This window comes from Barbus barbus (genome assembly GCF_936440315.1).
Source record: "Barbus barbus genome assembly, chromosome: 46".
In the NCBI taxonomy this organism is placed as follows: Eukaryota; Metazoa; Chordata; class Actinopteri; order Cypriniformes; family Cyprinidae; genus Barbus; species Barbus barbus.
In genome coordinates this window covers 8,808,425-8,834,551 of record NC_136724.1, presented here as the reverse complement: position 1 = coordinate 8,834,551, position 26,127 = coordinate 8,808,425, and the positions used below count along the sequence as shown (strand labels likewise).

Sequence of the window (26,127 nt, the reverse complement as noted above, 5' to 3'; positions counted from 1 at the left end):
TTGCGCTTACTAAAAAAAGGAGTTGAAAGCGTACCGAGCTTCGGAAGAGATACTGTTTCTCGAGCGCTTTCCGTGAGCGCGATTCGAAACGGAGTGGAACATGAACAAATGCGTTTCATCCATCCTTTCATCCCAACATCCCCACCAACCCCAGCAACTGGCTCTTAAAGGGAATGGGAGATGAGACTCTGATTGGTTTATTGTACGTTATGCCCAAAACACACCCATTACTCATTAAGAGAATAGGTACAACCCTTTTAGACCATGCGCCAGGCACGCAGACCGTTTTTCCCCGTGGTTAAACTAGCAAAAGTGGATTCGGAACTGTGCCGATAAGTGCAACTGCGCCGTGCGCTTTAGACCATGCACTTAGATCGTTAAAATAGGGCCCCTTTACAGCAATCTTCAGTTATGGCCAAAATAGTTTTGGAGGGCCAAAATAGTAAAGTTTAATTAGCGTTTGTCCGATGGCACATTTTGACTGTTAGTGTCTATGTCGTGTATATGTGTGGATAAACTAAAACAGGTAAACATAGCTGTGTGGACGTTATTGCTTAACAATATTGATTTATTGTTTTTAATCAATACAGATATGGATTCAAATGATGTAATGCCCTTATCAGTACAATCAAAGATGACAGAGTAATTTAAGTTCTTTTCAGCGTTATCAGGAAAAAAAAAATGCCACAAAACCCGCTGGGGCGTTTGCCAACCCCAGGGGGTTAAATCCACTGATCTATAATAGAGAACTGGATTGCTCATTAAAGTGAAGCCACCACGGTGCCATATTGCTATTCCCCAGTATTCCCATCTATTCTATTGAATTAATAGGAAATCGTATGATTTTAATGAGAAAACATCACCTAATAAGTCAGCGTTTTTATATCTAAAGTATCCCTGTACATTCTTACAATGCAAAGGTCCTAAGCATGTGCGGTTATTTGTTTAATGTCTGGAATTTCCCCTGCTTATTAAAAAGTTACGTTCATATACATTACAGTAGCAAACATCAGATGAACTTGATAAACATCAGATGGACAAAATCCTCAATATATATTCATTTGAAAAAAGATTTATGCTTTGTATACACATATTTTAAGTGAGTGGTTTGGCTGTGAGTCAATGTTGCATAACAAGACTGTGACTCGAACACTTCTGGTGTCTTCACTGCCTAACGGCAGTTTAGAACACAATGAGCGATCCAGTTATTATTATCATTATTTAATGAAAACAAGTTTTTATTACAGACACCATTTGAATGTCTACATTCAAATACAACAAATTGGAGTAGAAACATAATTCTGTTATTAAATAGTTAAAAACTTAAAAACTTCTGCAATTAAATGTGCAATTTAAATATTTGTAGAAATTGTCAAAATAATCTATTTTACTCAATTTCTTTTAACCAAGACCACAAAAAGGTCACATCAAACCAAATTGCACCAACACGTTTAATTTAGCCCATATTCAGGTTTCTTCTCTGGGAATAGTCAATAACTACTTGGAAATGCTTCATGTCTTCCTTTGACACACTTGGTAGATATTAAAACCTGGCTGATGTGAAATGGCACCAAAGTTCGATACAGTTGTGATTATCTGTGGCCTGTGAGAAGCCCCTTTGATTGCCCCACTTTGGTATTTGTGCTTCAGGCTTCAATTAAAACTACATGCCTGAGGAGAAGGCCAAGAGGCCAGCATACTGCAGAGACCTTTTAAAAACAGCTGTCTTTGCTGACCCTGTAATGGATTTCCCAGTCTGACTTCACACAAGAAACCAAAATGGCTTCCTGTCAGGCCTCTGGAGTCCATCTTCTAAACCATTCCCACTTCTCATCCTTTCCTCCCTTCTTGTGCCCTCCGCCCTCAACCATGCCCTTGAACTTCACCCCCATTTTAACTCAGGATGTGATCACTTGACTCTGCCTGACATGTTGAATGTTCCCCCAGAGGTTTGCTGGCATGAGACAAAGATCAAAGAGAGTGACCCCAGCCAAACGATCAAACTATGGTCTCCCTCTTCCAGAGAGAAGCACCACAGACAGATAAAATTAGGGATATATGATTGCATTATCCCAGGCCTCACCAGATAGATTGACAGAATAATAGATACAACTGTACAGATAGATTTTTAATCTATTATCAGTTTCCGAAGGACATGTTTTGTGTAGAAGTTTAATACTTAGAATTGTGGGTTCTGCTCTGCTCACAATAGGTTAGTAGAATTATTAAGAATTTTAGCAGGCCCAGAACAGGTCTCTGAGGTACTCACCATCTGCAGGACTGAGGCCCCTGGCCGCAGAGATCATGGACAGAGAGGGACTGCTGTGCAGCGAGCGGATATAGTCCATGTAGGGGTTAATGTATGGATGTGGGGGGTTAAAGGGTGACTCCGCCCCCACGGAAGGGTTCCGATGTGGCGAGATCCGGATGAGGGAGATATCAGAAAATGCCGGGCTGGCCGCCAGTGCAGGAGGCCTGGAATCAGAGACGAAGAAAAGCATTTAAGCACCTTAGGAGTCTTTTTCATATGGTGTATTCTTCCACTCATTCGGTGGGGTGTGATGTTCCAATTCTTTGGGTTATTTGCAAAATGTCATGTTAACTGTGCATGTGCAATCCAAAGCACATGCATACATTTAGAGAGAAGCATAGAAGAAAACAGAGCTATGCACAAGTCACAAAAGCTCGGCATGTGATCTATTCATTTTGGATCCCTGCTCCAGGTCTAGCGTCTGCACAGAATGGTGTAGGGGCTTGAGCAGGAAATGAATGGTGACACTATCTATCGGCCTCCATCTGCAGGGCCAAATCACAGAGAGAGCGGGAGGGAAAAAGCCCAAACTAAATTCCAACTGCTCCCCTCACAGACATTTCCAAAGATCAAAGACAACTTTCAACACATCACATTTTAATCAGACAGAGACAGCCAGGAATTCTCACCGCTACCCACAATGCCTTGCCATATTTTCTTGAGATGGTGAGTGTCACTCAAGTCTGCTGAGTATTTTGTTGTGTTGTCTTAAACAGCCCCTATTCAAGTATTATTATAATTGTCAGTGTGGGTTTGCATGACTTAGGACGAAGAAAAACAAAATACTCTTAGGTTCTTCTGTAACAATAAGGTATAAGGGACTTAAAAAAATCAAATGTAAAAAACAAAAAAGAATATAACTGACTCTTGAAAACATACTTCCAAAAAAGAGGCAAGCAGTAAAAAAGAAAACTAAATGAATTACAGAAAATTCCTGTGGAGAACTCTGACTTCAAGTGACCTCTTTGAAGGACCAGATGGACCGGATGGACCCAATTACACACTACAGCTTGTCCCCTCTGAATTATCTCCTGTCACCCTCAGGAGTCTACTTCACCAGCCACTAATGAAAGAGTTTGGCCTGTTTATCATAATGAAGAACAAGATCGGATGTAACAAAACGTTCTCTTGAAGTGCCATAAAATCATTCAAGAGAATTCTGAAGGGTTTTAGGCAAGGTAAAAGTCAGTCAACAGAGATGCTTTTGTATACAAGCAATGCAGCATTGAATCTGATTTAGTCGCTTTCTATCAGTCCAAAAAAAAAAAAAAAAAAAAACATTCTTTGAAATCATGAAGTCTACAAGGAATCTGCACCTACATCCACTGTTGTCATAGTTAATTAAACTATAAAAATCTGAAATAAAATAAAATAATAGAAAAAAACTAATATGAATAAAAGTGGTAAGACTAAATTAAACAATTGTTAAAATTAAAATTGAAAATATATAAATCTGAAAATATAAAAATAAAAGCTACTTTGAAATATTAAAATTAAAATAGTATGTAAAGAACAGTAAAATAACCAAATCAAACAAAATTGATACATTTTTTCCTCGAAGGCCTTTTCACACTTAGCGAGACATGATAAAGCAAAGCGAATCACAGATGAACGGTGCCTACACTGAAAAGGAAACAACTGATCATTTTTGGCTTTTCTGTATGATAGGTGGCACTGACCAAAAATGCATTTTTTACCTGCACACTAGGAGGCGCGACCCACTATTGAGCTGATCAGCCTATCGTCTTTTACCACTGAGAAAAGAAGCACTTAAATGTTGGCGCATAGAACCACAAGGCACACAAACTGTTAAAAAGCCCGGGACAGTTGTACAGGGGTGCTAGAGCACCATCAGTTAAGGTGCCAAAAATAGGAAATTGGATAAACAGATTTGCTCAAGTGCATATTTGTTTTCACGCTCAGTGGAGTGTCAAAAGTTTCTATTTACAATTTGTTTTGCAGCATTGAGCAATGTAGCCAATCACAGACATATCTGTTGGTTTCTTGAACGCAATGGCCAGTCAGAATCAGAATTCACTCATTGCTCAAAATGCGAGAGTATTGGTCAGTGCTGAGCTCTGCAGTCTTGCGAATCCTGTCATTATAAAGTGTAGATGTGATAAATTAGAGATTAATTGTGCAGAGTCGAGAGCTTCATTTATTATAACGGAACTTTGTGAGATCACAATGAACTGAAGTGAGTGACAGCATTTTAATGGATGCATACAGTCAGGTCCATATATATTTGGACACAGGCACAATTTTTATTATTTTAGCTGCTGACCAAAACATATTCAAGTTACAGTTATATAATGAATATGAGCTTAAATTGCACACTCTGAGATTTGAGGGTATTCTCATCACAGTTGGAGGAAAGGTTAAGGAATTACAGCTCTTTAATATGTACTTGCCTCCCTTTTCAACCATAAGTAGTTGGACAGTGTGCCATTTGCATTTGGAAGCTGTTGCTGTGAACTGTGTTACTGTTGTCAAAGGAGCTCCATGCAGGTGAAACAGACAATTGTTAGGCTTCAAAGACAAAACAAAGTGGAGTGGCCAAATCAACAGTTTGGTACATTCTGAGAAAAAACATAGAAAAAGGCCTGGACGTCCACGGAGGACAACAGTGGTGGATGATCGGAGGATCCTCTCCATGGTAAAGAAAAACCGTTTCACAACAGCCAGCCAAGTAAAGAAGACTGTCCAGAAGGTAAGCGTGTCACTGTCAAAGTCTACAATCAAGAGACGACTATAGAGAGCAATAAAGAGGGTTCACCACAAGGTGCAAACAAGGCCAGATCAGCCGGAAGAATTCTGAAGTATATAGGGATATACGGTCTACCCAGATTCAGTCAAATGCAGCAAAGTTAATTGGAGAGCACTTCATAGTACAAATGGACGATGATCCAAATCATTCAGCAAAAGCAACCCAGGAGTTTTTGAAGGTAAAAATTGGAATATTCTGCAATGGCCGAGTTACTCTCCTGATCTCAACCCAATTGAGCATGCATTTCACTTGCTGAAGACAAAACTAAAGGCAGAAAGACCCACAAACAAACAACAACTGAAGTCAACTGCAGTAAAGACCTGGCAAAGCATAACAAAGGAGGAAACCCGGTCTCTGGTGATGTCCATGAGTTCCAGATTAAGGCAGAGGATTCTTAATAAAATGTTAAAAATTAACATTATGATTACATTTATTTGTCAATGGATGGGTCAAAAATATATGTTCATTAAGACTAGTGCACCCCCACTCATTTCAGAAGTACCCTCAGTGATTTAATTTGGGAAGCAGGCCTGTGAAAAGCACAGAAAAAGAAAGAAAATGTACTTCTCTACCAGCAGGAGCAGCGAGGATGAGTTTGTTGAATTATTAAATGAGGAAAGGAAAAAAGAAAGACGCTGTTGTTGGGTACACCTATATTCTTGAGAAAGAGAAGAGCACGGGGAGTTGCATAGATTGATGGTGAGTGCGTTATCGTTTTATTTGCCTTCTTACAAAAATAAACAAAGTAGTATGCTGTGTTTAAAGAATAAAATGTTGCCGTTTTCTGAATAGTGTTTCTAATGTAACGTTATATAATACCTTTCCTCTGTTTTTACTCTGGTTATCAAAGTGGCTTTCTGTGCTCCGGGCGCGTGATCTAAAGCTCAAACCCATGAAGGTAAATCAGTAGCTAAACTCGAGATCTTGCTGATTTGAATGCGAGATCTTGTCATATTAATATTCGTATTTGTAAGTTGAAATTTACACTCACAGCTCTGATGTGAAAAGCTGAATCTCTCGATTTGCACACAGACAATAATAAAATCACCCGTGTTTTGAATTCAAAGATGCAAATTAATAGTTACAAATGTGTAAAATGGCTTTCACATAAACCAAATGACAGACACAAATGTCTCCGACATATTTACTTTTGCACTTTACTTTAGTTTCGCTGTACAACCACAAGTCAGCACTTACAACCTCTCAGATCTGGCAGTACAACTTCAAATCCTGGCGCTTTGACTTTTGCTACTCATTTGAGACACCCCTGCAGACTGTAGCGCGGTGACGTCACGTATGTGTTTATACATACATACGCATGCGCATTAAAGTGGTGAAAGCACGTGTGTGTAATTTGCGTTTAATGTTTCAACTGAGGCTAAATTATACGGAAGTATACGGTAAAAAAAAAAAAAAAAAAACGGAATTACAGCGTTTATTCTGTAATATCTGTGTAGTATTTTATTTACAATTTATGATATTTTACACTTTATGATATTTATGACAATTTTATCATGATCAATGGTTTTACAGCTTTCTCCATTATGCACATTTATAGACATAAAAAAAAGAGAGTGGGTTGCTTATTGTATTCAGCAGCATGTATATGCTAAAACAGTTGTATTTATACTTTGCTCATGAGGTTGTTTTAAAATTCCAATTTTACTTACTTAGGCCAGCAGATTTAATCATGCAAATAATAGTTTGATGTGTGTCAAACTGTTTATCCAGGACCACTTTGCATCACATGGTCAAAAAACAGACAATATTTTTTCCTATGTTCTTACACAGTCGTTTACTGCAAAGCTACTTAAAAGCTAAATTAAAAAGGTAATTTAGCTAATTTCAGCGTTTTACAAATAATTTACACTTGTGCATAACAATCGCGCTGGCTGTAGTTGTTGATAAAATATCTTCATTCACACCCCAGCCCTGCCTCTGCTCTCTCGCGTCTGCATTCACACAAGTGCACCAGTGAGTTTTGCTACAGAAATATTGCGAAATGAGTAGCAAAAGTCAAAGCGCCAAGATTTGAAGTTGTACTGCCAGATCTGATTGTAAGTGCTGACTTGTGGTTGTACAGTGAAACTGAAGTAAAGTGCAAAAAGTCTGTGTGTGCAAATCGAGAGATTCAGCTTTTCACATCAGAGCTGTGAGTGTAAATTTCAACTTACAAATACGAATATTAATATGACAAGATCTCACATTCAAATCAGCTAGATCTCGAGTTTAGCTACTGATTTAACTTCATACAAATCTTAGTGGGAGGCTTTTATCACAGGGCAATAAAGAATGATTATTGATTCAGAATGATTCTTAATACTATACGGAAATAAGGTTACAAGGTTGCTCAACATCTTCCTGTAGTATAGAGCAGGCTCGTAATAGGACTTTGCGACAAGTATACAATCATATTCTACTTCACAGTACTTTGAAGATGAAAGGATCTGCCAGTTTTGAGTTTCACCAGATCCGTTCAGGTTCACGTATTAAGGAATATGTGTTTAGCTTTTGGAAGGGCTGAGTCAACCGCTCGCTATGCCTTCTCACTGTGCACTATGGGCCATTTTGCACGTCCACAATCACAAGACATGTTTATACTTCCTCCCATAACACACACTCCCATATCCACACCAGTAGCAGGCATGCATGTGTGAGTTACAGCACCCTCATAGTGTGTCTTCATAATCAGTAAACATCAGCAAACTACTAAAGAAACAATCACATACTCATGCCATATCAATGCTCTGAAGCCCCTATCACCCAAACTATGGCCCCTATTGCGCAAACTAAATACACAACTATGCACACACACACACACACATACTTTTTAAGATGAATCTTTTATGACTATTGTGACAAAAGGACCTAAAATGATTATTTATCTTCTATCATGACACTTTACTACAAAATCAATATTTGCAATAGTAGCTTTCACACTGCTACAAAATCAATCGCCCTCAGCAGTGGCAAAAAACTAACCTAACATGAACTGTACTGAATTTACACCCCCTCAAACACATAAATCGATTGTGGCCATTTCAAAATGCCTCATAATACCTTTATTTGTAACTTTACACACTCATTCTTAACTTGTTTTAGAAAGTACAGGAAGACAAACAGCCTCTTGTTTCTTGATTTCAGTGAGGCAACCATGTTTTTGTGTGTGTGTGTGTGTGTGTGTGTGTGTGTGTGTGTGTGTGCGTGTGTGTGTGTTTGTGTGTAACAGAGCATTTCAGGTTGATTGAAGGTCCCATATTGTACATCTTTCTGGAGTTTTACTTTAGGTTCTGATGTCCTTAAGAATATATATTTGCAGTATGAGTACCAAAAACCATCTCAATATATTTTTACAGCTCTTCTCTCGGGAGCTCTGCTAAGAACAGGTCGATTTGGCCTGTCTAATTAATATTCATGAGCCTATCTTCTGATTGGCCTGTATTTGTTCTGAGTGATGCACGGCTAGGCCAACCACAGGTGACTAGGGTCATGTAGGGCCGACGTCACAATTACGTCACCGCGCTAAGCTGCCAGCAAAACAAAGGGAAAACTGGAGGTGGCCCATTCAAACCAGCGCAGATTCGACTACATAAGGAGCTTAAAATATCTTCTTGTTGTGATGTCGAGTGCCAGAATCGACGCAATACAGCCTCAAATTAGAAATTTGATCGCATGCCTGATGCCACTGCCAGACAAAAAAAACGATGACAGCTGTGGGTAAACACGATAAAACGAGCGAAATTACTCGCATTTGCAGCGCAAACTTCTTATTAGAAAAGGTTCAATAAAGTATTGTCTTTTGTTGCTATGGACACGTCTGAAGATTTATTGCATCTCACGACTATGTCGTGTATGAAATAATGTGTGTGCATGTGTGTAAAACAACAAACTGACGATTTGTATATAACTATTTGTAATTGTATATACATTGTTGTGCTCAATTGTGGCTGGAATAATAATGTAGCTGTAAAAATAGTTGCCTGCTGAAATGTATTTACATCTTCATCGTGACTAGATAGACACGGTGAGTTTGTCTTTACTTTACATGTTAGACGTGATCCGCCTCATAGTAACAGTCCTGTCAGATCGTCCATCCTTTGAGTGAGAGTGTAACATACAGGTCGGCCGATCTGGCTTCATCCGTCAAAGTTAACCTTTTCGTCATTTTTCCGACTGTTGTTGTTACTCAGCAATGGCATCGATGCGATGCTGTCTGGGGGTTTGGCAAAAGGACGGTGGCGGTGCTCGGGATGGTAGTTTGGACGTCACATTTTTACAGAAGTCACAAGGGCTCGTGAAAAGGCACAGCTACTTTATGCAGGCTGTGTGCGCTTTCCTGTGGATTGACTGTTTTGAAACGTATTTGGTAGTTACATAGCCCCTAGACCTCTTTCATGTTATCATGAAAAAGCAAGTCAGTTTTGACAATATGGGACCTTTAACAATCACACTGTTATATCTGTGCTAAATAGTTCTAACATGGAGGATGGTACTGGTAGCAGACGAGAATGAAAATGATAGTAATTCTCCTTGAGGCCACTGTTTTTGCCACATTTGGGAAATTATATGTAATTTGAATGTTGAGAAAAGAGAAAATTTACAGAATTTATGATTATAAACTGATACATACTATTGAAAAATTTGAGGCTGAAAACACTACAGTGAAAACCGTAATATTGTGAAATATTACAGTTTTCTTTCATAAATAGAAAGTTCAAAAGAACAAAATTTATTTGAAATAGAAATCTTTTGTAACATTATAAATGTCTTTACAATCACTTTTGGTCAAGTTATTGTTAAATATTAATCTCTTTCCAAAAAACAAAACAAAACAAACAAAACAAAAATAAAATGAAAAAAACAGGAAGACAACAATAAATAAGGTATTTAAGAAAGGATGCATACAAATTGAAATGAAAAGTTTACTTGTGTTTGTATATAATTTACATTTTAAATATACAATATATATTTCAAAATATCCTTTAGGAACTAGGGAAAATGTAGCAGCATTGGTTATGCATCTTAACACTATCTTGTGTATGGTGTGAACTTATAAATCAGCATGACAGAAGTCTGTTTGAAATGTAGAGAAAGAGAGAGAGAATGCAATAAGATGCATTCCACCTTTTGAATGGTTATATCATGAACAGACTGTGAGAGAGAGAGAGGGCACCACATATGGAAACCATTTCCTGACCCCCCTCCACAAACACACACACTTTTTTCATTGTTCTCTCTCTCATTCTTTCCTTCTACACATTGTCACGTGTCCAGTTAAGACAGTTTCTTCTCCTCGTGAGGCTGTGCTTGCAGTGGAAAGTTGAAATGAACAAATTTGGACTGACATGCTTGCGTTATTCTTCATCAGGAAATGGTGTCAGGCTGTGTTAATATTATGCTGGCAGCAGAGCTTAACGTTGTGACTTTTGCAGTTTAAACAAACTGGCGTTAACAGCGCCCTGCTATGATCAGAGCAGCCATTCAGCAAATATATATATACACGTAGTGAGAGTAAAATAAATATTAGTTTGCATCACCGTACACTGTTAGAGGTACATGCATATGAGGTACAAGAAGAGAGGCAGAATAAACTTTGTTAGCTACATTTATTAGTGATGATGTTTAAGGTCAATAGTAGCACCTAACAGACATAAAATAAAAACATAACACTATTATAAATTAAATATGAAAGTAAAACATTATTCAATTTTGTTTTATTATTATTATACTTTGGGTTAGGGGTTGGCTCATATTACTAATCACATATGAGCAATAAAATAATTTATATAATGTTTTTTTTAATATATATATATATATATATATATATATATATATATATATATGGAGGTACACAGAATCAAATAAATAAATAATATATTGATTGTTATCATATTATGTATTAAATATTATTATATGACAATAAAAATTAACAAACATATATGTAAACAGTTCACCTTTTACTCCTTAATCGCGTTCTGTATACAAATAATTCACTAGAATACGGGAGTGACAACCGCATTAACTCCTGAAAAATAGTGACAACCAATTCTGTGCAGTCTGTATGGAACCGAACTGAACTAGTTGTTAATGACGTATTTAAAGGGTTAGTTCACCCCAAAATTAAAGTTATGTCATTAATTACTCACCCTCATGCTGTTCCAAACCTGTAAGACCTTCGTTCATCTTCGGAACACAAATTAAGATATTTTGATGAAATCGGAGAGCTATCTGAACCTCCATTGACAGCAACGCAACTGAAATGTTACCAGGTCCAGAAACGTAGTAAATACATTTTGTGTACGTCCGAGAAATCAGTGTCAACTGTGTTACTCACTATAAAACCCTCTATAAATCAGCAATGGTTTGTTCCAAAGTCACATGTCCAATATCACTTGATGTATTTTCCTTTTTTGGAGGGAAGTTTGGAGACGGTGTGGAAAGTCATAACTTCTGTTCAATATGTTATCTATATTATTGTCTACACGTAGAGTAGATTAATTGACCGTCAACTGTGTTATCAACATGTTCTGGTGAACTTGCGTCACATGTTATATTTATAAATATGTAGAGAAAGAATTTAAAAACACAAGTTAATCAAGGTCATGTACTAATTAGTCCAAGGTCAGCAGTTTGCACAAGGCCCTAAAATGGCCGAAATGTCAACTGTGTTATCTGTCAACTGCGTTACCCATCAGCTGTAACACAGTTGATAAGGATTAACACGGTTGACATTGTTGGCAATTCAGGGTCAATTTATGCAATTTATACACACTGAGGAAGGCCTTTGAGCCGAAATGTATGTGTCCTTATCCTATTGGTGAAAAAATGTAGAATAAAACGAAAAGAAAAGACTATTTCGTGTGCGTGCGGATCATGGTTTTGTATAATAAGTGATTTAATGGATCAACGCGCCTAAACGAAAGATCAAGCGACGAAGGAGTGCGGTGCAAACAACTTTTGTTGGTCAATTTATGCTCCCACTGAGTGCTGTTGATAAAAAAATATATATATATTCACAAACTATTGTCATTACACGGAAATTATATAGGAATTGTCTAAATACCATGATTTGCATTACAATGGATAAACTTAACTGATCTAATCACGGCCACACTTTCTATGAACTCAGTAGGCCTATCCATAATATTATATGCACATTATATTCATATTTCTCAAGGGTTATAAAGCATTCAGAATTCCTCAAGATTGACTTAAACCTATGTAATATTATAGATTTGGCATATATCTGTTTCTGTTTCACGTGCCATTTTTCCCAGAAATTGCTTAAAATATCTAGGTTTTGGTTTTGTTTGCGTGTGGTGAATGACATCAGTTCCTTATGTTTTTGAAAAGCTCTCGAGGTTCTTTGAATCAAAGCAATATAGAAATCCTGGCCAGGACATGTCCGGGAAGAATGGCATGTATGGTCACCCTAATTTCCGCATAGTCATGACTGATGAAGTGTCATGATGTTATTGAACAAGTCCTTACAACTTGAAGTGTAATGATGCATTATAAAACTTCATTTAACTGTATAATAATGTAATATAGTCATTAACTTTATAATGTATGTTATTATAATGTGTGTGTGTGCTTAAATTGCTTTATGGATACTAAGTTCATACCTGTCAACTGTGTTATTCATGTTAACTGTTACTTTGTCAACTGTGTTATGTGTGGTTTTTATGTTATAAATCTTTTAAATGTGAACTAAACCGTCAGACAAAAAGATGGGGATATCTCTGGAGATGGATGTCTTTGGTAAGGATGGCGAATAATGCTAACTTCAGCATACTTTGGATTTATGTTGAAGAAAGTTTCATCCTTCATGATAGCATCTCACAGAACGCCCATTATGATGCCCCAAATTCATATTTTCAAATCAGTTAGACAAATAACATCAAAATCTCTGGTGAATAGACTCAAAAACCTTCAAACAAATGTGTTATCAAACATGTGGTACGCGATAGAAGCTGCCTCAAACTCAGAACTATAAAGAAATGAAGAATGTTTTGTCTGAAAGCCCGGCGGTAGTGTCCAACCACGAGCGCAAAACATAGAAATAAAGAATAATGAGTCATTTTTATGTTTGTTCAAAAATCATATTCGGACGCAACATTCATCTAGTTCAATATATAGTTCAGCTAATTGAACAAAGTACTGCAAAGCCTTACACGGAGAGTGGTTTGCTATGGTGCGAGAAAGTCAGAGTTGTGAGATATAAACTCGCAATTGTGAGAAAAAAAGTCAGAATTGCGAGTTTATATCTCAGAATTGCGAGTTATAAAGTCAGAATTGCGAGTTATAAAGTCAGAATTGCGAGTTTATATCTCAGAATTGCGAGTTATAAAGTCAGAATTGCGAGTTATAAAGTCAGAATTGCGAGTTTATATCTCAGAATTGCGAGTTATAAAGTCAGAATTGCGAGTTTATATCTCAGAATTGCGAGTTATAAAGTCAGAATTGCGAGTTATAAAGTCAGAATTGCGAGAAAAAAAGTCCGAATTGTGAGATAAAAAGTCGCAATTACCTTGTTTTATTTTTTATTCATTGGCGGAAACGGGCTTCCATAGTGAAGTGATCTAGAGGAAAAGCAGATGTGTTTTGCCTATTGGCATACATAGCCTATTACGTATATTTGTTTTTATTTATGCTATTATAATTACACCGGGTCACCAACTAATGACAGATTGAAATCTACAGTAAATTAACACATCCTTCTTGACTCTTCAACCGAGTGTAATGGTATTTAAGAAGCCTTTAACATTATGTGCTCAACATTAAATCTGTAACATGTAGCCAACATTAAGAATAGGGTTGTGCCGGTGAGGAAATTTTCCCATTGATTAGTTAACTTATGACAACACCAATGTTATTTGTTAATCTCTTCTGTAGATTTTGATCTTTATAAGTTGTTATGATATATTGTTAATTAAAAAACAACAGTAAAATAGTACAATAAAAAAACTTGCGTATAGCCTACTATAATCAAACTAATAAGACGGGTGACATAAAATACCCATATTATAACAAATAAATAAAATATATTTGGAAATCGCCCTTTAAAACGAAGGCTCGGTTTGTGGTTCACAATTATTTGATTAAAACAAAGACAAAGCCACTTATATAAAAAAAAAAAAAAAAATTATGTTTTTGTTAACAGAAGTTATATTGCGCTTTTAATTGCCTCCGCTATCGTCCTGTCAATCATACTCGCGGGTCATTTTCAGTAAAAATGTATTTCACCATCATCGGTACTGTTACGTGCCTCCCAGTCTAGGGGGTCAGGGAGGCAGTAACAAGAAATTTACTAAAGAGTAGGCAACCAAGAGCTCTCATCTCCTGTCCCACCACTCTACAAAGAAAAATCACACTGATCTTTGTAACACTCAAGAAAGACTTTATTTAGTCCAAAATACACAAAGAAAAAAAAAGGAAAGCATGAATAGGTTTCAGGAGGGGACAAGGCCAAAACAACAAACATAACGTTCTAACCTTTTAGGGGGTATACTTTCTTACCCTTTCAAAGCAAGATTCAAAATAAGTGACAAAGTTCTTACCTTACTCCCTCTCTAAGCAAACACAGGAGAAAACATGGACGTAAACAAAAATGGCATCCACCGCCCTACTGCTTCCGTAATTAACTAAACCAAAATTTATAATCGAAGCCAAAATTGTAAATGTTTTAAACTCAAGGCTCTTACAGTAGTCAAATGGAGTTAAGAAAACTTAGCTTCACTGCAGCCCAAGTGCTTAACAACAACAAGTAATCAACAAGTTAACAAGAAGAGCTTCAAGTACCTCGGTGTAAACATCTCTGAGAACCTGACTTGGACTACACACATCCAAACACAGGTTAAGAAAGCCAGGCAAAGACTGTACCATCTGCGTCAGCTGAGGAAATTCAGGGTCTCACCAGCAATCCTGAAAACTTTCTATTCAGGGACCATAGAAAGTGTATTGACTCAGTGCATCTCAGTGTGGTATGGAAACAGCTCCAATCAGGACTGCAAAGCACTACAGAGAGTTGTGCGCTTAGCTGAGCGCATCTCAGGGTCTGCTCTCCCCTCTCTGCAGGACATCTACCTCAAACGCTGCAAAAATAGAGCTGTTAAAATCTTCAAGGACTCTAATCACCCTGCTAACCGACTATTTACTTTGCTTCCATCTGGTAAGCGCTTCCGTAGCCTGATGGCAAAAACTGAGAGACTTAGGAGGAGCTTCTTCCCCCAGGCCATCAGGCTCCTAAACTCTAACTCTGTGTCATAATATCACTTGACTCCATGTAATATCACCATATCAATAAGTTATTCATAATTTTTCTCCATGTAAATATCAAATATCATATATCAATAAGCTATTCATAATTTTTCTCTACCTCATATTGCTGCTATTCAAATACCCTGTACAACTTTTTGCACATTCCTCTTATTACTATTTGTCAACAACATACTGACCTGCACATTTATATTTATATTTTTTATCTTATCTTATCTTATTTTATTTTATCTTTTATTTTATTTTATGTTTGTACTTCTTCTTAATATTTGTATTCTATATAATTGCACTGTCCTTGGAGCGGACCTGACCTACATTTCACTGCTGGTTATCCTCTGTATAATTGTGTATGTGACAAATAAAACTCTTGAATCTTGAGTTACAATCAACAATGAGAATTTTAGCACACATGCTACAGCTGTGAGGCAGGAGAAGACAGTCTTGGCAGCCTGGAGTCAGAAAGGAGCTTTTTAAACTGGGTTTTCCTCTCCAGCTTTATCCACAAGCCTTCTCAATCAAGAGCCAATCACTGACAACCAGGAGATGATTGTAATTGGTGTCAGCTGGTCTTCATTTGCACTCAGGAGGGGGAAAGAGAGAGAGCACAACAACAACAAAAAACACCAAAACATTGTACACATAATAATTACGCCCTGGGACGTAACAGTACCCAAGTTCTGACTGCTGACTGAACACTGGTCATTGATCCTCTCTCGCTCGGCGCTGTCTAGCGTAGCTTCACCACACAGATTTAACTCTGCACAGCTAAATAAAACGGGCTGGTGGCAGACTAATATTTAATATTTCTGATGTAAAGATTTCTGTGAAACGCGTAAAGTTGCACAGAAGAAAGCACAACAGGACCTGCCCTGTACAGTTTAAGAATCGGTAGCCATAGTAACGTTAGAGGACTATTATTTTGTTGAACAGACCTGAGCGACTACTGATGACGTCACATGCTCAGATTTGCTTGACCAATCGGCGGAAGGGGGCGCCTCAGGACCGCCCACATGTGGAAAACGAATTTTGAAGTCATTTATTCGTTTTATGCCTCTGAACTAAAAAACGAAAAATCAAGCCGAAATCTCGTTTTTTCGTTTTTTTCAAAAAAACGAAAAAACGAATAAAGGTGCCGTTTTCTCGTTTCTGCTTATTTCATTTCAAATTGGAAAACAAACTATCAAAACGTACACGGACCAGAAACGTTGGAAGATGCGAAGCTCGAATCGATTTTCTGGTTGTCATACAATTTACAATTTTCATCTGCTCAAGCAGAATGTTAATGTTGTGCTTTAGCAATGTATCTCTGTCTAAAACTAGCTAACGTTAAATTTAGTGAGTCCATGCTAATGTACAAACCTAAATAGTGGACTGTTCTCGCGTCTTGTACAGTGTAGGTCAAAAACACATTAATGAAGGTCTACATTTCAGTGCCTCTCCATATTAAACTGTTTAAATGTACATTAATTTATTCATAACCTGCGATACATGAACAGTGTTGATGCTGCATGTTGTCATCCGCGATCATGATGATCGACGGTAATATGAGACTTTTCCTGCTTGCATTGTGATCTGTAAACCCTCGCTTTGAGTTACCCAACCTATTTTTTTAAATATTTTCTAAATCCCTCCATGGAATATTTAATTCCCATTTGGTGGCCTTCTGTGTCCAAAATTGTGCAAAAAGTGAGAAACTCAGTTTGTTTTTCCGAGGGAGCAACAGTAACTAAGGGGGCGGGGCTTACTATTGGACAATTGCATACCTTAGAACGTTGGTCAGCCAATCAGATTCAAGCATTCAACGGCCCCGTAGCAAAGACTATAGAATACCCAAGACTCCTATAGTTTTGAATGGGGAAAAATGCAATTAATGTGGCAGCTCAATCGCAGGAAGCCCCACCTTCTGAATGAAAGAGCCACTCACTAATTGGTAAAGTCAGCGCGTCACTGCAGCTGCAGTGAGAAGTCCCTGTTGCTATAGAAACAGTCGCTCTGAGACGCTCGCTCAGGACTGCGCATGCGCACTGGCTGATCTAGCCTGAGAGAAAAAAAGATTTTTATAACGCTATTTGAGCAAAAGAAACAACATTTATGACACAGTTGTTGTCCGATTTCATTGGTGATTTCAAATATGAAATTTAATCGTAAGCTTAGTGAACAGTTTTGGAGAATTTCATGTTTCCCCATTCAAAGTGATAGGAGCTGCTCTTGGATGCCCGAGAGGCGTTTCAAAAGATGGCCGCCAAGTAACATGACTTGTCTTAAAGAGACTTTGCCCATAGTAAATATATATATAATATATATATTTATCCTATATATATATATTTAAAGTTACATGGTAAGTTTAATATAATTTATGTTTATTCCAATAAAATAATATATAATGATCTTTCTTAACATATGGAGGTTAATAGAGTAATTATCTCAAGAAAATTTATAAAATTGGACAGTTTATTTTAGCAGCTGTCTTTTATTTCCCAAATGAATCCTGAATTGCGCAGATCCTTGACTGATGCGAGAGAGAATGAGATCCCAGAATTCTCTGACCAGTGCACAAGTTCTTCTTGGAGCACAATGCCAAAACTCCAGCATGACAGTGAGAGAAAAAGACAAGCCAGAGGAGAGGAGAGAAAAAAGAGTGGTCATAGGAGAGCAAGGAGAGGGAGAGAGTGGTGAAAGAGAGGAGAGGACAGGAGAACGATGAGGGGAAGCAGGAGAGGGCCCCTGACAGGGGAAAGAGCTGCTCTTTAATGTTCATCTTTTCACTGAGATCAAAGAACAAAGACACAGAGAGAGAGAAATTTGGAGAGAGAGAGAGAAAAGATTAGAAAGTGTAAAAGCTAACCTGTGAGAGAGCAGTAAATAGCAAGAGGGGTCGAGGAAAGCTTAGGGTGTGGGGAATGATGTATGATTATTACGCTGAAGAGATAACGTGAAAGAATGTGAGAAATATTGGTGATAGGAGCACAGAAACTTGGCCAATAGTGTTTTTACATTTCTGTTTCACCAGCATCTCCAATCAGAAATGTGTGTGTGTATGTATGTATGTGTATATATATATATATATATATATATATATATATATATATGTGTATATATATATATATATATATATATATATATATATATATATATATATATATATATATGTGTGTGTATATGTATGTGTGACCCTGGACCACAAAACCAGTCATAAGAGTAAATGTTTTGATATTGACATTTTTTGGCTGAGATACAACTATTAAAATCTGGAATCTGAGGTTGCAAAAAAAAAAAAAAAAAAAAAAATATTGAGAAAATTGGCTTTAAGTTTTGATATATTTAGAGTAGGAAATTTACAAAATATCTTCATGGAACATGATCTTTACTTAGTGTCCTAATGATTTTTGGCATAAAAGTAAAATCAATAATTTTAACCCATACAATGTATTTTTGGCTATTGCTACAAATATACCCCAGCGACTTAAGACTGCTTTCGTGGTCCAGGGTCACACACACACACACACACACACACACACATATATATATATATATATATATACTCCTGAAAAAAATCTTAAGACGGTGGAACATTACAAGTATTCGCATTTCGCACTGGTGGATCGTAACCAGCTTCTTAGTACTACTTCAAAATGCCAAAAGAAGAAAGAGGAGCAAGAGACAGAAAATAGAGAATAGGCAGTTTGAAACGGCATTTAAACTCAAACAGGCTGTTCATCAGCTGATCAAAAGTTTAAGACCACAGCCTTAAAAAGTTAAAATCTGCACAAAAATACGGCTTGTCCTTCAGGCAGTAACACTGTCATGACCTCCTGATGGCAAAGGTTTTCTGTCTTTGAACATGGCAGGATTGTTGAGCTGTATGCGCAACTCCTCGCGGAACTTGTCATCGCTGCTGAGGTTGGACGCAGTAAGACAGTCATTTTAAATTTCTTAAAAGATTCAAGATTCAAGATTCAAGAGTTTTATTTGTCACATACACAATTATACAGAGTATAACCAGCAGTGAAATGTAGGCCAGGTCCGCTCCAAGGACAGTGCAATTATAAAGTATACAAATAAGAAGAAAAGTAGAAAAAATAAAATAAAAGAATAAAATAAAATAAAAGATAAGATAAGATAAAAAATATAAATATAAATGTGCAGGTCAGTATGTTGTTGACTTAAATAGTACTAAGAGGAATGTGCAAAAATAATGTGCAAAAAAGTTGTACAGGGTATATAAATAGCAGCAATATGAGGTAGAGAAAAATTATGAATAGCTTATTGATATGGTGATATTTACATGGAGTCAAGTGATGTTATGACACAGAGTTAGAGTTTAGGAGCCTGATGGCCTGGGGGAAGAAGCTCCTCCTAAGTCTCTCAGTTTTTGCCATCAGGCTACGGAAGCGCTTACCAGATGGAAGCAAAGTGAATAGACGGTTACCAGGGTGATTTGGGTCCTTGAAGATTTTAACAGCTCTATTTTTGCAGCGTTTGAGGTAGATGTCCTGCATAGAGGGGAGAGCAGACCCTGAGATGCGCTCAGCTAAGCGCACAACTCTCTGTAGTGCTTTGCAGTCCTGATTTGAGCTGTTTCCATACTACACTGAGATGCACTGAGTCAATACACTTTCTATGGTCCCTGAATAGAAAGTTTTCAGGATTGCTGGTGAGACCCTGAATTTCCTCAGCTGTCGCAGATGATACAGTCTTTGCCTGGCTTTCTTAACCTGTGTTTGGATGTGTGTAGTCCAAGTCAGGTTCTCGGAGATGTTTACACCGAGGTACTTGAAGCTGCTCACCCTCTCCACAGGGGTCCCACTGATCATAAGAGGAGTGTAGGGCTGCTGCTGTCTCTTCCTAATGTCCATGATCAGCTCTTTAGTTTTGCTCACATTCAGAGAGAGACAGTTGTCCTGGCACCATGATGTGAGTCTCTCTACCTCATCCAAGTATGCGGTCTCATCGTTGTTGGAGATGAGGCCCAGAACCACAGTATCATCAGCGAATTTGACAATAGATGTGGAGCTGTGAGAGGACACGCAGTCATGCGTGTAGAGAGAGTAGAGCAGGGGACTCAGGACACAGCCCTGTGGGGCTCCTATGTTCAGAGTGATGGAGTTTGAGGTGAACTGCCCAACTTTCACCACTTGAGGTCTGCCGGTGAGGAAGTCTTGAATCCAGTCACAGAGTGAGGAGTTTAGGCCGAGGTCTGTGAGTTTAGATGCCAGCTTGATGGGGACTATAGTGTTGAAAGCTGAGCTATAGTCAATGAATAGCAGCCTTACATAATTTCCATTGTTGCTATCCAAGTGTGTGAGGGAAGAGTGGAGAACGTGAGAAATGGCATCGTCCGTGGATCTGTTTGGGGGATAGGCAAACTGAAGAGGGTCCAGAGTATCAGGGATGGAGGAGCAAATGTGGCTCTTTACAAGTCTCTCAAAAACCTTCATGACTATAGATGTGAGGGCAACTGGGCGATAGTCATTCAGGCAAGAGGGTTTATTGTTCTTTGGCACAGGGATAATGATGGATTTTTTGAATGAGGTGGGAACCACGGAGGTAGCAAGGGACTCATTAAAGATGGAAGTGAACAAACCAGCCAGCTGATCGGCGCAGGACCTCAGAACACGGCCGGTTATCCCATCAGGTCCGGCTGCTTTTCTGACGTTCACTTTCTTTAGCGCCCTCCGAACCTCATCCTCCGACACAGTGATTACAGGATCATCGCTGCTCTGCCCGCTGCTTCCTGGCGCGCCGCCGCCGTTGCCATCGAAGCGGCCGTAGAAGATGTTTAACTCGTCGGCCAGCAACGGATCTGCTCTCACCTCCGCGGATGATTTGTTTCCGAAGTCACAGATGGTCCTCAGTCCCTGCCACATCCGTCGAGAGTCGTTGAGCTGGAAATGAGACTCAATTCTCTCTCTGTATCTGTGTTTGGCGGCTCTTACTGCGCGTCGGAGAGCATAGCACGATGCTTTGTACTCGCTCGTATTCCCAGACAGAAGAGCCTCATTGTAAGCGGCAGTGCGTGTGTTAACCGCGGCACGGATTGTTCTGTCCACCCACGGTTTCTGATTGGAGAATGTCCTTATCGTTATTGTTTCTGTAGCTTGCTCGGTTAGCGTGTTTACGAAGCTTAATGCTACATCCGTGAACTCGCTGACGTCAGAAGAACTCGCCCGGAACATGTCCCAGTCGACGTCATCAAGCGCCGCCTGCAGCATAGTCTCTGAGTGGGAGGACCAGCGCGTCACTACTCTCTGCACCGGAGGTTCCTGAACGAGCCTTTGTTTGTATCTCGGTGTTAGAAAAATGGCGGCATGGTCCGATTTGCCAAAAGCCGGTAGTGAGCGGGCTTTGTAGGCATCCTTGAACTGAGTGTAGCAATGATCCAGTGTGTTTGGTCCTCTAGTTGGACAGGATACATGTTGATAAAAGTTCGTTGATAAAATGTTCGATAAAACCTCAAGCATGTCCTGCTTGAGGTTGGCTTTGTTAAAGTCCCCCGCGATGATGAAGGCAGCGTCAGGATGTTTGTTAATGTAGCCGCTGAGCACATCGTGAAGCTTAGACAAGGCCAAGCCAGTGTCCGCCTGTGGTGGAATGTAAACAGCAGTAACAATGATCGATGAAAACTCCCGGGGCAGATAAAATGGGCGGCAAATAATGGAAAGATGTTCCAGATGAGGCGAGCAGGAACGTGACAGAATGGAGATATTCCTGGGATCACACCATTTCTTGTTGATCATGAAACATACTCCTCCACCCCTGGATTTACCGGCCTCTGCTGTTCTGTCAGTCCGAAAGACAGAGAAGTTATCACTTGGCATTACAGCAGTGTCCGGGACCGAGGACGAAAGCCACGTTTCTGACAAACAAAGGATGTTACAGTCCCTTATGCCCGTTGGAAACTAATCCTGGCTCTAAGATCGTCCATCTTATTCTCCAAGGATTGGACATTAGCGAGTAGAATGCTTGGGAGAGGAGGACTGTGAGCCCTTTTCCTGAGTCTGACTCGAATTCCAGCGCGCTTCCCGCTGTGTTTCTTGATCCGTCGCCTCGGGGGGGGTGTTGTTTATCTCCGCGTTCCGAAGAAGATCCTGAGAGTTATGGGACAAAAAATGTCAAGTGGTAGATTAAAAAAAGATCAGGGGAACATGCAGGATGGTCCAAAATAACAATGTTATTCTCCTGGAAGAAGCCCTTTGTCAGGCGGCCGTTATGAACTGCAGCATTGTCCTTTTGAAAAACCCAGTCATTACCACACAGACGAGGGCCCTCAGTCATGAGTGATGCCCGTTGCAACATGTTCACATAGCCAGCCGCCGTTTGACGCCCCTGCACAACCTGAAACTTCATTATCCCACTGAAGGAAATAGCACCTAGAAAACATCTCCAGTGGGATCTCCTTGTCATGCCAGTAAGGTTGGAAGTCATCAGGACCATCCAGGTTAATTTTTTTTCATCAGAGAATAAAACTTTCTTCCACCTTTCAATGTCCCATGTTTGGTGCTCCCTTGCAAATTCCAAACGGGCAAGTTTGTGGCGTGGGAGGAGAAGTGACCTTTGAAGATGTTTTTTGTTCTTTAAGCCCTTCTCTCGCAGATGCCATCTTATGGTTATTGGGCTGCAGTCAGCATCAGTAAGGGCCTTAATTTGGGTCGAGGATCGGCCTGTCTTCACGGACAGCCCGTCGGATCCTCCGGCGCAGTGCAGGTGAATTTTTTTTTGGGTCTACCACTTGACATTTTTTGTCCCATAACTCTCAAGATCTTTTAAGAAATTTAAAATGACTGTCTTACTGTGTCCAACCTCAGCAGCGATGGCGAGTTGCACGAGGCATTGCGTGTACAGCTCAACAATCCTGCCACATTCAAAGACAGAAAACTTATTGCAATCAGGAGGTCATGACAGTGTGACTGCCTGAAGGACAATGACACGAAAGCCATATTTTTGTGCAGATTTTAACTTTTTAAGGCTATGGTCTTAAACTTTTGATCAGCTGATGAACAGCCTGTTTGAGTTTAAATGCAGTTTTAAATAAATTGCCTATTCTCTATTTTTTGTCTCTGTCACAATCTACGCTGGCGCAAGGAGCGAGGAGACCATCCAAAACTTCTTTTAATGAAGAATCCAAGGAGTACACACATGGAGTATGGGGGTAAGACAAACAATACCAGACATCAGACATGGGGAAAACCAAGGCTTAAGAATACTGGAGAATCAAACGAGGAGAACTGAAACAGGTGAGGAGTAATCAAACACAGATGGAGACTAATGAACTAATGATCACACAGAACGAGGACAGGAACAGGAAACACCAAATATGGACATAAGAGGGAGGGAAACACAGGACATGGGGACACAAGACTGACATTTACTCCCCCCTCCCGGAAGGCACGTTCTGCGTCTTAACACTTCCAACAGGGAGGGAGGATGGGTGCTCTGGAGGCCTCAAGGGGCAGAGTTCGGGAATGGAAGGCCTCCAGGGCGGAGCCCGTTCCGGTACCCACGGCGGAACCGGGAGTTTGGCGGGAACCATGTCCCCGCCTCAGCCTCTACGGCTGGAGCCATACTACCCCCCCCAAAATTTCCTTGGGGAAATTAGAGATAGTTTCAGTCTGGCACTCAGGAGAAGCAGGCTCTTGGGGGCGCTCTGGAGGTGCGGAAACTTGGGGGCGCTCTGGAAGCGTGGTCACTGGAGGAACGGGCCCTGGAGAGGTGGGCACTGGAGGAAGGGACCCTGGAGAGGCGGGCACCGGAGGAATGGGCCCTGGAGAGGTGGGCACCTCGAGGAATTGGCCCTGGAGAAGCGGGCACTGGAGGAGCAGGCACTGGAGGCCACTGACGAGGAGCAGGCTCTGGAGGGCACTGTCTGGAGGGCGCTTGGGAGGCACAGGCACAGCATAGTGCTTACGAGGGGCTGGCACTGGCCTGGAGGTAGCCACGACCGGCAGGCTTCCCACGTGAACCGCCGGCGGATTTGCTTGGGCCACGGACGGCGGCATTCATTTCCCCATGGAAGCCTGGCTTGGGATAGCCGCGGACGGCGGCGTTATCTTCCTCCTGGACGGCAGGCTTGGGAGAGCCATGGACGGTGGCGTTGATTTCTCCGTGGACGGCGTGCTTGCATTGGCCGTGGGCGGCAGCAGGCTTGCGTTGGCCACGGACGGCGGCATTAATTTCCCCTCGGACGGCGGGCTTGAGACAGCGGCGGCAGGCGGGCTTGGCTTCCCCGCAAACAGTGGGCATGAGTGAGCCGAAATATATACACCAAAGCCTGTCTTCAGCCGCTGTCATTTTGGTTGGGTCCGGTATTCTGTCACAATCTACGCTGGAGCAAGGAGCGAGGAGACGAGGAGAACATTCAAAACTTCTTTTAATGAAGAATCCAAGGAGTACACAAATGGAGCATGGGGGTAAGACAAACAATAAGATGGGGAAAACCAAGACTTAAGAATACTGGGGAATCAAACGAAGAGATCTGAAACTGGTGAGGAGTAATCAAACACAGACGGAGACTAATGAACTAATGATCACATAGAACGAGGACAGGAAAAGGAAATACAAAATATGGACATAAGAGGGAGGGAAGCACAGGACATGGGGACACAAGACTGACAGTCTCTTGCTCCTGTTTCTTCTTTTGGCATTTTGAAGCAGTACTAAGAACCTGGTTAAGATCCACCAGTGCGGTGGGTTTTTTTTTTTTTTTTTGAGGAATATTGGTAACCAAACAGTTTTCTTGACCACTATCTTCTACTGTATGGGTGAGCTATTCTTTTAATATTTACAGAGTACTGGGCAGTATAATTGTACATTTAAATATTATGTGAAACAGAACATATTGTGCAACAATGTATTATGCTACATTATTGTCAAATGGCCTCATCGTAAATTTAATTCAATGATTGGCATGTAGTTGTCTTGGGGAGAAAAACTATTTCTTACATTATTTATGTACAAAGTTAACTTGGTAGTCTGCATTAAATAAATTATCATACATTGTCGGCCTTGTGGTTAATGTGCCAACATACAACAGCGACCCGAGTTAGATTCCCGTCTTGAGGTCCTTTGCCGATCACGCCCCCCTCTCTCCACTGAATGCTTTCGTGTCTGTTCTCTACTGTCCTATCCAATAAAGGCATAAAGCCTATAAATGTAACTTAAAAAAAGAAAATTACTGTACAAACAGTAGAAAAGGAAGGTCAAGTCTAGTGCACTGCATTGTTGTACAGAGTATTTCATGTAGTAAACACTACACATATACTTAAAATTTGCATACTGTGCAGTTAAAATACTATTCACACTAGCAATAGTGAAAGTAACAACTATAATAGCAATAACATACTACCTTTTACTATATAATAATAAAAGAGTAAGTAAGAGTAGTATACTAGTATGCTGTTTACATACCTACAATGTTTACCCTTCTCAAGAAAATCAACCTGCAAATGACTACATATTAATCTAGAAACCGTAAAAAAAAAAAAAACCTTCAGCTGACAAGAGCAAAAACATCTAACTAGTTATTTATGGTTGTAAAATCAGATGGCAAAATGGGCAAAACAGTTTCTGCACAATCAAGCTTTCTTCATTATTGGCTGCAGACGGGATTTCAAAGAAACCATGGTACTAGATCATGTTCCTGTGAATTTCTGGCATCCTGTTTGAACTTCCTCATGCCTGAGCATCAGCCGCTCTGCACAAATCTCTGATAATGACAAAAAGAACATCTAAGCTGTAACCAAGAACAGAAAGTATGTTTTATGGGAGTTGAGAG

General features: G+C 39.7%; 1 protein-coding gene across 1 annotated transcript in view; it reads right to left on the bottom strand.

The window, feature by feature from the left end:
* LOC306865148 (transcriptional activator GLI3-like) overlaps positions 1 to 26,127 on the bottom strand; it is a 170,807-nt gene that overhangs the window by 30,970 nt on the left and 113,710 nt on the right. Inside the window, exon 5 of the mRNA XM_079409558.1 lies at positions 2,270 to 2,475. Coding sequence (XP_079265684.1) covers positions 2,270 to 2,475 — 206 coding nt within the window. The remainder of the gene's footprint in view (positions 1 to 2,269; positions 2,476 to 26,127) is intronic.